The sequence below is a fragment of the Halichoeres trimaculatus genome, unplaced genomic scaffold (genome assembly GCF_033239565.1).
Source record: "Halichoeres trimaculatus isolate MK-OKI-2021-1 unplaced genomic scaffold, fHalTri1.1 fHalTri1_scaffold_18, whole genome shotgun sequence".
NCBI classification, from domain to species: Eukaryota; Metazoa; Chordata; class Actinopteri; order Labriformes; family Labridae; genus Halichoeres; species Halichoeres trimaculatus.
Window position 1 is genome coordinate 12,792,548 of NW_027437196.1, and position 17,516 is coordinate 12,810,063.

At 39.8% G+C, this 17,516-nt stretch overlaps 1 protein-coding gene across 1 annotated transcript; it reads right to left on the minus strand.

Moving 5' to 3' along the window:
- Window positions 1–1,072: 1,072 nt before the first annotated feature.
- dlec1 (DLEC1 cilia and flagella associated protein) lies at window positions 1,073–16,618 on the minus strand. Its single transcript, XM_074693032.1, has 39 exons — window positions 16,545–16,618; window positions 16,253–16,441; window positions 16,033–16,173; window positions 15,795–15,951; window positions 15,594–15,707; window positions 15,319–15,503; window positions 14,959–15,173; window positions 13,533–13,617; window positions 13,346–13,433; window positions 12,920–13,093; window positions 12,697–12,833; window positions 12,498–12,590; window positions 11,427–11,517; window positions 11,166–11,328; window positions 10,891–11,083; window positions 10,717–10,793; window positions 10,384–10,546; window positions 10,204–10,300; window positions 9,960–10,090; window positions 9,725–9,877; window positions 9,495–9,625; window positions 9,188–9,338; window positions 7,170–7,286; window positions 6,947–7,068; window positions 6,655–6,840; window positions 6,509–6,576; window positions 6,286–6,437; window positions 6,046–6,161; window positions 5,889–5,959; window positions 3,636–4,087; window positions 3,467–3,565; window positions 3,247–3,369; window positions 3,049–3,143; window positions 2,796–2,886; window positions 2,489–2,686; window positions 2,251–2,412; window positions 2,017–2,167; window positions 1,447–1,549; window positions 1,073–1,349 (listed from the first exon to the last, which is right to left on the minus strand). The coding sequence occupies exons 2-39, from the start codon at window positions 16,334–16,336 to the stop codon at window positions 1,223–1,225; spliced, it is 5,256 nt and encodes a 1,751-aa protein (XP_074549133.1). The 5' UTR covers window positions 16,337–16,441; window positions 16,545–16,618; the 3' UTR covers window positions 1,073–1,222.
- Between the last annotated feature and the right edge of the window lie 898 nt (window positions 16,619–17,516).

The following is a 17,516-nucleotide window of genomic DNA, read 5'->3' on the forward strand; positions in this document are numbered from 1 at the left end:
CATGGCTGAACCTCAGTGAACTCCAGCCAGGTGAAGGAATGAAGTCACACACAGTGGTTGTCAAAGCTTTTTGCTCTGCCAGAGTTCCCCTCATATTCTGTGCACTGAGCCAGCCTCTTCCTCCCCTGCAGCGCCTGGCCAAGCTTCCAATAAGAAAGAGTGTGTGCTGGAGTTATCCCTCTCCTTTTGATCTTTATGCTTCGCTCAAAGAGCCTTCTAGAAAAATCCATTTTTTTCCCTCAGGGGGGATCTACGGCTGATATCGACTTGTTAGAAATCGATGAGGCCTTGGGCTGTCTTGTGGGCTCCATGGGAAAACTAAAAATAGACAGGAAGTGGGTTTTTTTGTATGGATCAAACTTTGCACTGAATTGTGGATTTCCTGTGGGCAAAGCTAAGAATCCCAGAGGACTCATGTTTTCATCCTATTTCTGTTCAAAAATTAAACAAACAAAAACATTAGTCTAAAAAGATCATAAATAACAAAACTTCTAACAGTATTTGTTTGAAAAACTGTGGCATAGCTTCATCTAGTTTACTTTAGCTAGAAAATCCTCGTAATATGTAACCTAAAGGTGCTTTTCAACTGCAGGAACTTTTCCTGGGAACTGGGAACTTTTTGAGGAACTACCTACTAACTTTTAGCCTGCAAGAACTAGGGTCCAAATTTATTTCTCAGTAAATTGCTGAACATTTCTGCTAAGAGTGGCCCTATAAACTGGAGACCTTCAGCTGAATGTGTCAGTTGATATTAAGATTACAGCAGCTGTTGAGACGGAAGTCCTCAGGATTTATTCATACATGTCCGGTTTTTTTTTTAAGAGCTTTTTTGAAACATTTTTGCAACCTGTTCGCCATGCGTTCTTTTGTTCCAAGTGTTGATTTAATGAGTCCTGCTGCAGTGCAACAAAGCATGATTAAAACCAGCTCATACCCTCTTTGCTACCACACTAATGTAGCGGATACGGCAGGCTTCAATGAAGTAAGGCACTCACAAATACATACTGTAAAAATCATCAGAATTAAGGTCCTATCTTTATATTATTGAGAATATTTATTGAAAGATCAGCAACAATTTTGAGAATTTCTGATATCCAATTGCTCTTTTTTTTTACAAAATGATACAGTTGTTTTTTTTCTGTTTAAAGTCTATAAAATGATAATAAATAAGCTGATTCAAGGAGAACTAGTGAAGCAGCTGGTTGTGATTGTGTGACTCTCATCACTGCAGGGCTGAGTTGGACATGTACACATCCTCAAAGGATCCCACTCCCTGAAGCTGCAGCGTGAGAGGCGTCTTCACCAGAGGAGACTGGATCACCACGGTGGACCTGTACTCTCTGTCCTCACTACAAAACAAAAATGTTCAAACAGATGAAGCACAGATTGAGACATATTTTAAATATCAGAGGAGAAGCTGTAATGGCAGTGTGTGTGGTTTGATACCTGGGAGTGAAGCTGATCTGGAGACGCTGGCTGCAGCTGCTGACGTGAGGCTCCTTGGACCTGAGGAGTCCAAAGTGTGGAATCACTCTGAACACATCAGACTCTGCACATAAACCCAAATATATACACACACAGTGAAACACAACTCCATTAACAGGGATGCATATATTTATGGACGACACATCCATCTGCTCCAATTGTTAAAAAAAATAGTGATGACATATTTTGGCTGGTGAAGCTGTTAGATTGACTCAATAGCCTTTCTACATGTTGAGCTTTGAGCCAAGCTACTGTATGGGGTACCCCAGGGTTCCATCCTTGGTCCTCGCCTGTTTTTAACTTGCATAAATGACCTTCAAAGTCTGTAATAATGCAATTCTTAGTTATTTGCTGATGACACGTCTTGTCGCTTCACATAAAAATTCTGACACTTTAATTTAGAAAGCTACTGTATGGGGTACCCCAGGGTTCCATCCTTGGTCCTCTCCTGTTTGTAACTTGCATTAATTGCATTCTTGGAGTCATAGCGGATAAAAAAACGATCATGGAAAGACTGTTAACCATACTTACCAATATGCAGTTTCCAGTATGTGTAGGCTCCATGACTGTACACGGTAACTTCTATTGTCTTTGTTAGCCCCACATAGCAGAACCCAAAGTCGATGCAGTCGGTGGATAGGCGCCATGTTGCAAGTTCCAAGTGGGCACGGAGAGGCACGGTCTTTAATCACAGGAGAAAAAATTCACTTTTTTAGACACATCTTCAGTGTCACACATTTTCAGGTAGATTTCAGTGATTCTTACCTGGAGTGTGTTGTTGCTGTGGTGGATCAAGAGGTTTTCCTGGATCCTGAGCTTCCTCAGCCCACTTTCACTTCTGACCAGCGTCACTCCGAGTGGGTATTCCTCATCTATCTGGTCTGCAAGGTCCAGGAGGGACAAGGAGCTGTGGAAGGCTACCTTTACCTGATCGAGAAGTAGAAATTTTGTGAAAGATTAACAAAATAGATTCAGTCTACGGTTGTAATCTTCCAGACCTCACCTGCATGCATTGCTGTGGCTGCAGCACCAGAGTCTGACTGTCGCCTGTAGGAGGGTTGCTGGAGGAGCTGGTCCGCCCTCGAGGCTGTGACTTGAGGACTAAAAATGGCAGCTGAGTCCCCAGTCTGAAGTGTAAGGGCATCTCTGAGTTGTTTTTCAGCCGAAGGGTCTGTGTGGTGTCAAATTCATGCACGACCAGCTACAGAAACAACCAGAAAAACAACCACCTCTGGGGTTAATACTTCATGCTTGAGCTTCAACGCGTCAGAGCAAAGTTGATAAGTGTTGTTGTTTTTTTCCATACAGACCTCCTCCTCTGATTCTCCCAGCCGGAGTAAATCACCAGCTGAGGCTCTGAACTCCAGCACCCCCTCATCCTCCTCCATCTGCACACACAGCCTGCAGTGACAGGGAGCCCAGAGGATGATATGCAACTTAATCAGACCACCTCTGAGCTCCTTTAAGCTAACCTCAGCTCATTTTAATTCAGGAAACATAAATAGAGTCAGAGGCATTGAGAGCTTTTCTGGAAACATAAATAGTGTGATTGTAATCGCTCACAGCGCAGGTTTTACGACTGCTTGTAGATCCACCCTGACAGGCGCCAAATCCAAACCTTGAGCTCGTATAACTTTACCCGGGACACAGACAGCTGTCTATAAACACACAACATAATAATAAGACACTTTAAACTCTCTTTTGTCTGCTTTTTCTTGAATTAAAAGAAAAATATGCTGTTTTGTGTCGCAAAGACGTTACCTCGGAGTCAAGACTCAAGAATCCCAAAGCCAAACCGACACATTTGGACTCGCTAACTGACCCTGAAAGAGTCAAAGGAGTGAAAGAAACATGGATCGTGCTGCTTCCTTTAGCTGGAACGACCTCAAGTTAGAGAACAGAAAGAAAAAAACAGCAATTATCAAAATGGTTAAAGCAGTGTGTCAGTTGTAGCATTTAAAGATAGGGCTAAAATCCATACTATTTGCTGAGGAGTGATGCAGTATGGGTAATCTGAGAGGTTGATGGCTTCCTCTTCCTCGCAGTCATTCTTGCATAGAATTTTCACTTCCTGTTGGTCCTGAAATCAATAGATAGAACTCATAAGGAATCACATTTGTCCTGAAAGTCATCTAAATGTAAGCACTCACAGGGTTGTTTTGGATTGGACTACTTGTTCCCTCAGAGCTGACTTGAACATCTCCATCAGGGTCCCTCGATTCCCCCCTCAACATTTCTTTGTCATTATCATCTTCAGCAGGAGACTTTCCCTCAGAGCTTCTGTGAGCATCTCCATCAGAGTCCCTCAATTCTCCCTTCAACACCTCTTTGTCATTGTTATCTTCAACAGAAGACGTTCCTTCAGAGCTTCCTTGAACATCTCCATCAGGGTCCTTCGATTCTCCCCTTAACATCTCTTTGTCATTATCTTCAACAGGAGACGTTCCTTCAGAGCTTCTGTGAGCATCTTCATCAGGGTCGCTTGATTCTCCCTTCAACGCCTCTTTGTCATTATCATCTTCAGCAGGAGACATTTCATCATGTCCTGCTAGTTTACAGTCATCCTCATCAATGTTGTAAGTTTCCCAGTCCATTCGGATATCTGAAAACAAAAGCGAGATAACTTTTAGGACCAAGGAGGCCAGACTATGAGGCTTAATTGGGAAAAAAAGCATCATAAAAAATAAAAACAACACCCAAGTTACGTTACAAACCCTACAGAGGCTTGTCACTGCCACACCAGGTAAAAAAAACTCTATCAGCATTTTGTTTTACCATGAAAAGCTTCCTGATATTTTTTCTCATTATTACAACACATTATCCCTCTATTATGACAAAAACTGTGACGTTGTAACCTGCTGACATTAGAAACTGTTTGTGTGATCACGTAATGAGTTAATGAGAAATGTTCGAATCGGACTGAATTTTCCTCCCGTAGAGTCGCATCAATTTTATTATCCTTCTTGGTGCATATTTATCAGAAATATCATCAACATTGATCAAAAACAGCAAGATCCTGCCATGTCTTCACCCAAGCATGAAGTAGAATTTATCCAAACAGTGTTAGTGAGCAACAGTACTCCATTTAGCTATCTGCTCTGTTTCCCCATTCAAACACAAGCTAAATAAATCAGATGATCGGGCAATAACCAGAACTTTTTACTTCAGAACAATAGAAGTCATCACATTAAAATATACCTTTTATGTTATCACAATCAAACAATTACAATAAAACACAAAACCTTCATGTCATTATAAATGTGTAACCTTTTACATTTTAAAACAAAAAGGTTTCACAATATGAAACCTTTTTATATGTATTCAAATTCAATTTCAAAATACTCTTTTTTAGCATTAAGGTTTAAAACATGTTGCCAGAACCAATGTACTATATATGGTGGGGAAGGAGGTGTTTTAGAGACTGCAGATGTTGCAAGTTTTCCCAGTAACAAAGAATGGAGAAGTTTGTAATTTTTTATCCCAGGTACACTTCAACCATGAGAGAAAGAATCTAAAAAACACATATTTTTAATTAATTAATTTGCATTTTAATGCATTGGATAAGTATTTGATACAATGGAAAAGTAGAATGATCCAGGGGAGGCCTGGGAGAATGTCATGTGGTCTGTTGAGACCAAAATAGAACTTACCGGTATAAACTCTGGGGCCAATTAAATACCTTTTTTTGCATTAGAATGAAAATTATTTAATTTTTAAATTATACAATTTGCTTTTCTGGATTTTTTTTTAGATTCTTTCTCTCATAGTTGAAGTGAGCTAGAACAAAAATGACAGATTTCTCCTTTATTTTTAAGTGAGATAACTTACAAAAACCTTCAGTATATAAAATACTTATTTTCCCCACTGTATGTTCAACCTGTGTCCTGTTAAGATCTAAAACCTTGTCAGGCTATATAATAAACATGTTAAGATATGAAAGCTATTAAGTTAAAATAATCTATGTTATTGTGAAAAATATAAAATCACTTTATAGCGAGATATGTAGTGGGCTGTATTGTTATTACTAGAAAACTGTTGCATTATCATGTGATAAGTTTGTGTGTCACACTAACGTGATAATACATGTTTTAACTTTCAAAATATATTATTTCAACATTGAAATACAGATCCTTTTTATCAGTAACACACTTTTGTACATCCAAATTGAATCTCAGGAGTTTACCTCACAAGTGCGGGCTGATCATTGGTTTAGAAACTGTTCTTCAAAACTAACAAAATTCTTACTCTACTGGAGCACAAAGGGGTTTAGTTTTGGAAAGAAACCATGTTATTTTCTCTAATTTTGAGATTTGTAAAAAAAAGTCACATACATACATACATAAACATCCTTCTTAATAAATCAGCATCCCCTGTTGTTTTTTAAATAAAATCAACATACTCACCGAACATGCTAGGATTGTTTATGCGAAGAGAACGAGACACTGTGTCACCTCCAGACACATGAGATCCAAACCTGATGATGCAAACAAAAAGCTTTATGATTAAAAGCACGCTTTTAACATTGGCTGGAGGTGGTGAAATTCAAAGTGGGTAACAAACTGTATGGTTGGCCCTTTGGTCTGGTCATCTGGACGTGGGCCTGTCATCTGGAAGTAGAGTGGACAGCCTTTTACTGTCATCTGTATGGGGATGAGTGTGGGCTCAAGATCTCCCACCTGCAAAAAAAGTATTTAGCAAAACTCAGCCATCATGAGATGAAAACAGGGCATGCATGAAAATGATGCTTTGAGTCTTGATCTTTCTGTTGATCCTTGATCATCTGTTAAATCCCAGACGTACTTTGCATACGAGGTGATCTCTGTATTCTCCCCACATATCAGTGTGAGCCGTGACATCCACCGTCTGACTCTCAAACGGTCCCAGCACCCCAGAGGCTGGCAGGATGACAAAAGCTGCACCTTTCCCATGAGCGAGAAGGCTGCTCACATAGTCTGAAATAAAACAGTAGTCAGGATCTTTGCAGCACTGACTCACTGTGTTTGGATTGTTAGTGACAGCTTACCCTCATGAGCTTTTTCCTCCACTCTCTTTGCCTGAATTGAGTGAAGCGGCTTCTTGACATACGTGAACCTGAGATTCAAACACAGCTTTGTCACAGTTCAGTCTTTCTTCGATAAAATAGTGAGGTCAGTGGGATGAGTTCTTTACCGTTTGCCTGGCTGGACACTTGGAGTCAAGCTGTGGCAGTTGAAGTATTCAACCTCTAGAGTGAAGGGTGCAGAGATGGCTGTTTGATTTGTTATCAGGAGCTGCTTGGTAACGGCTCTCTTTAAAACCACATCATCCCCAAAGTCCAGAAACACTGACGAGGGACTTTCTTCCTCTGGGGTAAACCTTTAAGTGAAAAAATGCAGCCATATTTTGATGTAATGTTGGTCTCATGAAGTCAATAAACTTATTGTAACAGTTGGTTAAATAGATGCAAAACAAGATTTTATACCCCACACTTGGCAGAGAATAGGACACGCTGAGTGACTTGGTTTTGGACACCATGATGCTGAGAACAAGAGGAAAGGGCATCTCCTGGACTTCACAGAGAGCCGCCACATCAGTCAGCTCCATCTGGACGATGAGCCCCCCAAAAAACAAAGTGATAAATTCATTTGCTGTTTTTGCTGTGAATTATTTAGAATTTTTTCTGTGTGATGACAAGTAATTCTTACTTCTGTATGAGTGGTAAAGATAACTGTGATGTCCACACTGGCATTTGGGCCTAACGTACCAGAAGGGGGCTCAAAACTGGCTGAGCACAGATCAGCTTGTTTACCCCGAAGCTGAGACTAAGTAGAGAAATTTAGAGGCATCACAAAAAACATTTTCCAAGAATTATTGTTTAGTTAACAACAACCCAACACCCAGTAAAATAAAATCTGAGCTGTTTTCTATATCTTATTTAAGAAGAAATCATTGTATTAGACTGAATATGAGCCACATTCACATGGCATGTTCAAAAAAAGTCTTATTTTAAAATATTAAAAGACAAAAATTATGCCCAAGTTGCTTGAAATAAAAAAATAATGTCTTAATACAAGAAACTTAACTTATATTTTCTTAGCACCCCCCCTCACTTAGATTTCAGCTTTTGCAGTAAAATAACCTTAAACACAATGCAAAATCTGAAATCTAAGTCAGTAATTGTTTAAGATGCCAAGAAGAGCATCTGTTTTAATTAGACTGCTTCGCCACCTTCTGGCCCCATAGTCTCACTCACACTATTGTGAAGACATGACTTTTAACAAGGCGTGTGTTTGTTTTGGGAATAAAAGAAGATTAGATAAAAAAAAAAAAAATGTTCAAGCGTTAAATGTTTTCATAATAATTGACTTAAATCAGCATTTTATCGAGTCTTGCGTTGTGTCCTTGTACAGTCTCAGGGTTGAGGTATATTTATCTGTCAGAAAGACAGATAGCGCCTGTCTCCAGCGTGTGTCTGTGAGGTCTCTTTGACCCTGTGTAAACTTTCACTTTGTCTTCGTGCTCTGATTCAACAGTCACACACTTAGATCGCAGATCTGGGTTGAGACAGCGGTGTCAGTCATGTTTGTTGGCCAATTACTCTCTGGTGTTTGGTTAAACTCAACCTCTGAATAGGCGTAACAATGGCTGTTATAAAATTGTATTGCTCCGTATATCAGAGCTGATTCTTTTGTGGCCAGAGCTGTAAACCTTTCCTGTGACCAGAATAAATGCTAAACTGAGAAATGGGTCCTCTTCTTGAGGATCTTTGGGAGATATTCGACTAAAGACCTGGACAGATTTTACCAGATAAAACATGCAGAGGTAAGGTATTTATTTACAGTTATGTAGCGCTACGGTTTGAAACGTGACAGCAGGCAATCATAAGTTTGTACAATAGTTTAGCAGCCGTCTATATTTAGCACTACTGACAGCACGGTGGGACGTGTTGGTAATGTTAGTGAATCCTGGTTATGTCCTGCCAGCACTCATCTAATAAGCAAAGCTAACGTAGCCTGGCTCTTCATATTACTGACAGACTCTCAAGTTTGAACAGATCACTGCAGAATAACTGCTGCATATGAGTTGGAATTAAAATGATCACAAACAGCTTAGCCCATTTTTATCCTTTAGTCCGTAATGTTTAGCTTTCTTCTGTTCTTCTGTCCTTTTTCTGTCTGACAGTTTGGCTCCTGTGTCACAACAAAATTGATGATTATAAACTCATTTTAAAGTGTGGGTTACAATCGGGCATATACCAGGAAGGAAGACTTTTTCAAGATCAGTTATAAACTCCTCACAGACCCTTTAAAAAAACCTTGTTTTTAGTAAATGTTGTCTATTTGACAGGCAGAATCTTAAAGCCAAAGAAAAAAAGTGACGCTTCAATTGCTTGGAAACTGTAAAAAAAATAAATGATTAAATAAATGAATAAATAATAATAATAATAATAAGTGCTAAAGGGGTTACAATATTTTCTCAACCTATTGGCAGTTTTCTTTTACTTACTTCAGGCGATAAATGCATCATCTTTGTCTTTAATATCTTGAATAAAGACATGTTTCTTGTCTCATCAGCTGACTGGGGCTCATATTAAGTTAAAGTCCCAGTCTAGATGTTTTTGCTTGAAACGAGATTGCTCAGATATCAGTTTTTGTAGATGTGGATTAACAATCATTCTTCCCACTTTAAATCAAACACAGATGAAATTATGATGTCGGCATACCGTCCATTTGAAGTCTGCTGGAAGCAGAGTCTGATTGAAAAGTGTGACGGCCGCTTTTGCAGGAACTCCGATGTACAGCTCAGACAGAAGAAGCTGATTGTTCAGGAGACACACCTGAGGAGACTGCACATCTGCTCGCACTGACAGGTGACTGCAAAGAACACACAGGTGGTGATACTTGTTCTCAGTGGGACACTGTCACAGGGTAACATTGTTGTTCATGTAAAGGCTGCTCCCTTTACACCACTTAACAGCTGCTAAGCCCCTAAGCTTGCAGAGGGAGTGGTGGAGTTTTGAGCGTCCTTACCATCCTGTTCCATTCTCCACTGTTAGTTTCAGCTCAGATTCAAAGTGCTGACAGAAACTTGGCACAAATGTTACATCCACTCTGCAGGAGGCCAAGGGAGGCAGGACACCACTACTGGGCTCCACTGTGATCTGAACGACACAGATCTCAAAAGTTGACATGAAATCTACAAGCCCAAGTCAGATATTTTGTACAGTATCTTCAAAGCTGTGTTTTCCCACCATACACACCTGTGGAGCTTCCTGACTGTTCAGCTTTTCCCCTAGGGTCCAGTTTGCCTCCACCTGAGTGATATTGTTAAGGAGGAATGTGGTCTGTGTCTGCTCTCCAAGTTTCATGAGGCCAAAGTCCACACTGGGCACGTCAATGGTCACCACAGGACCCTACAGAATCACATGAATACAAAAAAATCAAATTACAGCCACAAACTTAACATGTTACATGTGTATTGTTATTCTTCCTCACCTTGAAAGAGACTTCAACATCCAGAGTCACAGGCTCATGATGGTGCTCGATGTGGCAAACCAGACTTGTCACAACCTTCTCCGGTTTCCCTCCGGTCACAATCAGGTTGAAATCAAAACACTCATTCTCTTCTGGATAGAAATTCAAGAGGGATGTATCATTCTATCAGTTCGCTTTGTGAGTTATTGTGCACAGATATTTCTCAATCCATCTACATCCATCCATACATCCATCCGTAACGCACCTATTCTACCAGTAGAGGGCTCTACTTCCATGGTATGGTTCCTGCTGTTCATTCTCTCCCACTGGAAAGAGATGTATGTTTTGCTGTGGTTCCACATCTGATATACAAAAACAAACACATTTATTTGTTAGAATTTGTTAGAATTACATTAAAATTTCTGAAGAAAATCATTAAAATGACCCTGAATTGTCTGCGGTTGGTAGTGTGGATAAAAATCTCTCCAGGTATCACAACAGCGTAAGGGTCCAATAGGACGTGGTACGGCTCTGTTGACCCTTTGACCTCGATCTCCATTACGATGACATTGCTCACTCTGGAGCTGGAGTGCACAGGCTGAAGACCACTAGAGTTTCAAACACACACACACACACACACAATTATGATCAAAGACACTCTAAAGGAGCTTGTGTTTAGTAAACTTAACAAGTGATGTCACAGTTCTTTGAACTAAAGGCTTGTTTTAGATAATTAATATTTACAGTACACTCTTTAATCAAACCAATCCAGCTTTACCCATCTTCACTGGGCTCTGGGGGCAGCTCGGGAACGTCCCGTAGGACTAAGTGGCACACACTGTGGTAATCCTTCAGCTAAAGGATGAGAAATAAACCGAATAAATGTACGACAGAAATCCAGAATCAAAACACGTCTTTCTTGTTTTCTATCATTATTTTGGTTCTTGTGTACCTCTTTAGGACAGAAGGTGAGCAGAAACTCTGTGTCCTGGCAGGAGGCCAACACACCTGTCCCAGGGATGACCTGGAAAACATCATCTGTGGCCGGGTGGAACTGGATCTGGCAGGGCTCTGGGGTTTCCCCAGGAAGCAGAGGGTGCAGATTTGGCTTCATGATCTGCCAGTGGTAAGGAAGCTCCAAGTGGCTTCAGCCCCAGAGAGAGAAGAAATGACGCTGAAGTCAGTGTGTTATTAACTGAAAATGACTCATGATGGCACGCTGCTTACACGTTGTTTCTAATGACGAGTCTCTTCTCCTGCACAGAGTGAGGGTTACACACGCTGAAATGAATAAAGTGCTCCGCAGTGAGGTCGTGTAGCTCTTCCAACATAGGAGGCTCCTTCTGCCCGGACACAGACACAAGCTGAAGCGCAATGAGCTGCCCTTCACCTGAGAAAAACACGCATTATGGAAAAGACAGTACAAAGTAAACATCAAAACAAACACATTCTATTTGATACTGGAGGGATTAACGCCTTTAAATTTACCTTCAATGGAAACATCTTTGATCTGGCAGTTGTCACAAACGATGGTGAAAACCTGACGGATTTTCTCTGCGACAGTGGGGAAGAAAACCACCTGGACAAACACACACATACAAACAGGTTCATCTTTTTAAAGAAGAACATCGTGGAACAAATAATTTGATCAGTTAAATTCAAAATGTGAAAATCATGAACTTAACATAAAATTTAAGGAAATTTCATGTGCTGACAACCATGTGACTTATAAAGAAATTTGATTTGAAAACTGAGCCTTATATATTATACACATTCAGTACACATAGAGTGAAATATTACAATCATCATAATTTCTTGTAATTGGGTGATTATGGCTTACAGTTATTAAAAACCCTAAATCCAGTGTCTCATAAAATTAGAATATTGTAAGAATATTTACTGGTGTAAATTAACAGTGCCATACTCTGATCAGCCAATTAGCCGGAAACATCTGCAAAGGTTTCCTGAGTCTTTAAATCTGATCTTGTACTTGTACTTGTTTTTTATGTAAACATATAAAAATCAATATTTTTCTACTTTTCTATATTTCTTCAAATTTCTAATTTCATATTCTTATTCGATTATTATTCTGTTTTTACTGTTATTGCATTTATTGCACTTTTTCTGTGAATTGGTGTGGCAAAAAAATTCCCTATGGGGGATCAATAAAAGAGTATGTAGCCATCTACCAGGGAATTTTAGAGCACCTCATGCTTCCTTGTGTTGACAAGCTTTATAGAAACACTGATTTCATTTTCTAGCAAGACTTTGGCTCCTGCCCACACAGCCAAAATTACAAAATGTTGGTTATTGCCAGCAAACTAAACAGAACTGAACCCCTTCAAAAATCTTTGAGGTATTGTCAAGAGGAGGATGAGAGACATCACACACAGTAACACAGACATGCTAAAAGCCACTATCAAAGCAAACTGGGCCTCAGCAACACCTTAGCAGAGTTCAGGCAGATTGGGTCCATGCCATATTGTACTGATGCAGTAATTCATGCATCTACAAAGCTACAAAGGATTGCATCAACATATTTGTTGCTTCATATCTCACCTCCACCACAGCGGTCTCTCCAGGCTGCAGAACAAAGACAGACGGGCTGATCGCAAACGGTGGCTGCTCAGAAAAGAAACTTTTCTCCATCAACTAAAAAAAAAAAAGAAAACAAGTAAATGATTGATCTTTTAGTGACATAGATCCACAGGAAACAAGTCTATCTCTCTCTTAGAGAATGTGCAGTTTTTATTTTCACCCTGAGGTTCGAGACCGGCCACTGGTTCTTGGGGATGATACAGAAAGTCCCAGCACTGAGCCCAACATTTTGGCAAAAAAACTCGACAAACTTTACTCCTCCAACAAGACAATAACCGCAGTCCAGAACTTTTGGTACTGCAGTAAAAGGAAAAAAATATGTCAGCAAAGCACTGGAGAGTATGACAACTTGTGTTGGTGTAGTATGTTACAATGAGACTCACAGGTGAGAATTGGAGGAGGTCTAGTGGCTGCGAGGGGCACCACAAGCACGTTTTCAGCCTGAGTTTCCACCACGATGAAGTCCTTGTAATCACCAAGAGAGTCTGGAGCGAATCGCACCGTGTACTTACAACTCATCCCTGGTGCAACAATACCCCCCTCACCGGGAAATCTCCCTACAAAAACACACCATTTTTTTTTTTTCTCAGTTTGATTTAGGTGTAATTTACTATTCCCTTCAGTAGATGGAAGTGTTTCTCACAAAACATCAACACAGGGATCAGAAAAACCACAGAATACATTCCTGAGATGCATAACCAAACAACATTCCTGCTTGATTCATCACTGACACGCACCAGACATTTTGATTGCCTCACAATCATTACAAGCATTTGAAGAGGCCAATCAGAGCAAAGGGAAAAGCTCACCCAAGCCAATAGAGAAGTACGGAGTGGTAGGAGGGATGAGGCGAATGTGACGGCTTGCAGAAGTCAAGTTTTTCAGCTCCAGAGTTGTCTGTAATGAGTTAAAACATGTGACATCTGTAAAACATCTCAGGGGGAAAGTGTTAAAGTGATGAGTGTTTGGTTGTTTTCCTCAGTTTGAGCTACATACCTCATAAACATGCCCAACACTGTAGTCAGTGAAAACCACCACTGAAGGCTCTGCTAGGAACACTTGGACGGGATCATAAGGAGGTCTTTTAGAGAAAAAGAAAGAAACACAAAAACACCTGATTGCTCTGTTTGGTCTTGTTAACGTCACACTCACAGGATGTGGTGAGCAGGGTACTGAGCTACACTACATTAAAACCACAAAGCAAACTCACTTGGTTTTACATCTTCATCCGCTCAAGATAACAGTGTCTGGTTCAATAGAAGTCTGCTGCGAAAAGTGTGACTGAAGCTGGTACAGGTTTTCTTATCCTACTCTTATTCTCATCTCAACCTGAACTGTAGAAAAAACTTGAACCTGTTTTCAACCTGTGTAACTTAATTTTAGAAAATGTATCTATATGTTCAGGGTTATTTCTGTGCAATCCGTGAAACAAAGTAAGAGTTGTCATTATCCTGTTCCAGTATGAATAATCCAAGCAGCAGGGAGACCACAGCATACTTACAAATGAAGTTTTTGCCATCAAAAATTATACGAATATAACATCACTCAGTTCTGATTTGTTGATGATGAACCTAGTTTTTTTTTTTTTTTTTTTTAAGGGGGGGGGGGGGGGGGGGGGGGTGTAAAGGGAGCATGTAGGGATAATTCAGCAATATGGGAGAAGGAATTTTACATGGAAACACTTTGAAATAGTGTTACTGAGGGCTCACACTGACATTTTACCACTTAATACATGACCATGTACTTAGCAAAAGCAAAAAATGTTGGAAAAAATGATAAGGAAATAAGTGAATTGATGCAAATCAACTTTCTTTCGCTGAAAATATTCTTTTAGACTTTAGCTAAAACTCTCTACTCCCTCTCTCCCTTGCCCCTCCTCAAAAAATGCCCTCCTTGTTGTTTACTAACTCTGGATGCTAATGGAAGCTAGCATTTTTTGCCACAGTGTCAACAGGCAGAGGTGAAATTTGCCAGATTATTATATTCAAAGCTTGATTTGATTTGACATGAAGGATCAGGCTGTGCCTTTCAGTGTTAGTTCTTCATAATGGAGGGTCAGCTTCAAATACAATAGCCAGACTTTTGCTACTAAATCAATCAGAATTAAGTATAACAAACAATACTATAAAATATGAGCAATATCTACTCCAGGCACCAAAAAGTGCGTGCAGCTCCTGATAACACACAAATAGACACTAGTGCCTGAGCTGCTGGCTCTGATAGGTGTGCTGTTTTTGCACTGAGCTATCTGGGAACTCATATTTGCATTTGATATGTGTAGAGATTGTCTTATCTTAACCTATTGTACTGTCAACAAAATGTCAACATCTGCCTTTTGTGTGCAGTATTTGTGTGAAACAAAAGATGGTAAGCATTCACTTTTAAATAATAAGAGCTCTTATATCTAGCATCTTTCAGGTACCTTTTCTCCTCCAGGCCTTTCCCCACGTGCTCCTTTCTCCCTACTTTGGTTCTGAGCCGAACGAGAGACTCCCCACCCTTTGGAGGAAGGGACCGAGGATTGTAAAGGAAGCCACGTTGCTCTTGAAGCTTTTTTAGTTTTTCCAATCCTGCCTCTCGGTCTTTGGCGCTCGGTTCACCCTTCCACTTTGGTTTAGCCTTGGTCTGGTTTGGCCTCTGAAACAAAGTGAGAAATAGCCGGAGTACACGATGTAACCTAGCTTCACTGTTTCCCCCAAGAATATTCATTTTAACAAATTAAGTCATGCATCACTATATTATCTATGAGTTCTCTAAAAAGTGTAGGTGCTGGATTTTTTACCTCTTTATATGATTTGCTCCACTTTGGGGCATCTGAGCTGGATTCAAATGTTAGGTTGCTACTGGACTCATTCATTTCAATCACAGCCTTTTCTGGACTGGGAATCAGAGTATAACCATCATCCTGAGGCTCCTTGGTCACATGCATTGAGTAGGCAATGGTGGGTTTGGCTGGATTAGGTTTTACTGACAGGAACACAACATGTAAAATATTCAACACAAACACAAGAAATTTAAAGTAAAATTTTAAAACAAGTGCAAGAAAAGGTTGAATACTTTGTGATGGTGCTTTGAAGTGTGGTCTTTCAGAAGGCAAGTAGTCTTGGGGGGAAATCAGGTTGTTCATTTTTAGGAGGATGTTGTCTACACACCAGGGGAAGGCTGATTTCACTGAAAATACAGATGTCAATACACATAAATTTAAGAATATCATCCAAGGTATTGTCAAAGTAAATGTATTGAAAATTTCTATTCTACCTGTCAGGAAGTTCTGGTGCTCATTAAACTCTCCCATCTCCTCCTTCATTCTCTCATAAGTCTGGCTCTCTGAAGCTGCAGCCCGAGCTCTGGCATGTATTATATGATTCTCCAGGATGTCAGCCTCTTTGATACAGTGGTTGTATTCAGAATGAGCCTGTTGAATTAAGAAAACAATATATCATCAACAATACAGTTTTAATTTACTGTAAATGTCCTTTGTTGATGTTGCTGTTACCTGTTGGAGCTCTTCCACATATCTTTCATGGTAGCTGCTGCGTTCATTCTTTGTCTTGATTAAGTTGGACAAAATGTCTTTTCCAATGATGTGCTTTGAGTACAGGTCCTCAAATGTGCTTGCTAGCACATGAGAAATATCCTAATATCCAGAAGAGAGAGGTATTAAACTGTTAAAATGGTGTATTTTTTAATTTTATTAACATGCAGGTGTTCTTTACCTGTGTCTTTCCTGACGCAGGTCTGTGGCTACCGACAGGTGGGCAAAATCGTGTCGTTTCCCTCGTCTGTGTTTCTGCTAGCATGGCTCTAGTGCAGTTAACCTCTCGTAGCACGTTTCAGTTGCTTAAAAGCTAGCTTTAAGTCAGATTTAGAACGGAGAACTGACGAGAATTTTCAGTTGGCCGATACTGTAACAAACACAGTCGACGTAAAAGCAGAAATATACAAATTAGAGAGACACTTAACGAGGTATTAACCTTCTATGACTTGTTGGTTTTGAAGTTAGTTTACCTGCTAGTCTTTGTGTCACCGCCATGTTTGTGAGCACGAAGTTGCCATGGCAACTGTTGCAGCTGCTACATCATCTCCAACACCTTAGACAGAAAGTTACACTCGTTGACTTCGTGTTGTACAGTCTGTAGACGCAACACATATACTAAATTGTGACTTACAGCCTTCTTTTACACTTTGTTATTCAAAATTAAGTGCACAGTTATCCTTACCCTACTAATGCTGTTTACTGTCAAACTTGGTCCTCCAGTTTTTTTTTCTGTGTCAAGCTAGCAAATTGTTAATAGCTACACAATGAAGAACGTTAAGTATGTGAAACTCGTGGGTGTGCTTAAACTTTAACCTTGCAAACACATAAACTGCATTATATAATGATATTTTCTATTGAAGGACACTCATTTTTAGCTAGACTTTCTGGCCTATAAAGTGAACAGCATGCCTAAAGTAGCAGCCTGGCCTAAGTCTCAATAACTGCAGCTTGTAAGTCCTCTTTTTCAATCATTCTGTCTTTTGTTAAATTATTGTATGAATGTCGTTCACATTTTTTATTTTTTTTCTCTTGTTCATTTTTTGTTGTTGTTGAGCACACTCAAATATCATTTGATTGTTCTGTAACTTGAATCCTTGTTCCCTCATTCACATCTGTCTTTGCTTCATGTTCCCTTTTAAATTCTTTTCTTATTCACTAATTCCTTGTTCTATTAATTTGTCTGTGTTTCTTAATTTATTCTCTTGCTCACTCTTTATCTTACCCCCAATCCCTTTATCACATCCTTACCTCATTTACATTTCTCCTTGTTCACTTCTTACCTTGTTTTGTTGCTCTCTTGTTTATGTACATAAACATGTACATTTAAGGGAACTTTTTTTTTTCTAAGTGGTCTTATTTCATTCAATCGGAATGCTTTGAAATTTATCCCTTGTTACATCAAAACTTCCCCGGGTCATTTGTCCCTTGTTCACCAATTTCTC

Coding starts and splice junctions, on each gene's coding strand:
- dlec1 (XM_074693032.1), bottom strand. CDS start 16,336: ATGCTAGCAGAAACACAGACGAGGGAAACGACACGATTTTGCCCACCT. Junction 13,094..13,345: donor GTACTTCTCTATTGGCTTGG/GTGAGCTTTTCC, acceptor GTGTTTTTGTAG/GGAGATTTCCCGGTGAGGGG. Junction 2,887..3,048: donor GCAGTCGTAAAACCTGCGCT/GTGAGCGATTAC, acceptor CTGTCACTGCAG/GCTGTGTGTGCAGATGGAGG.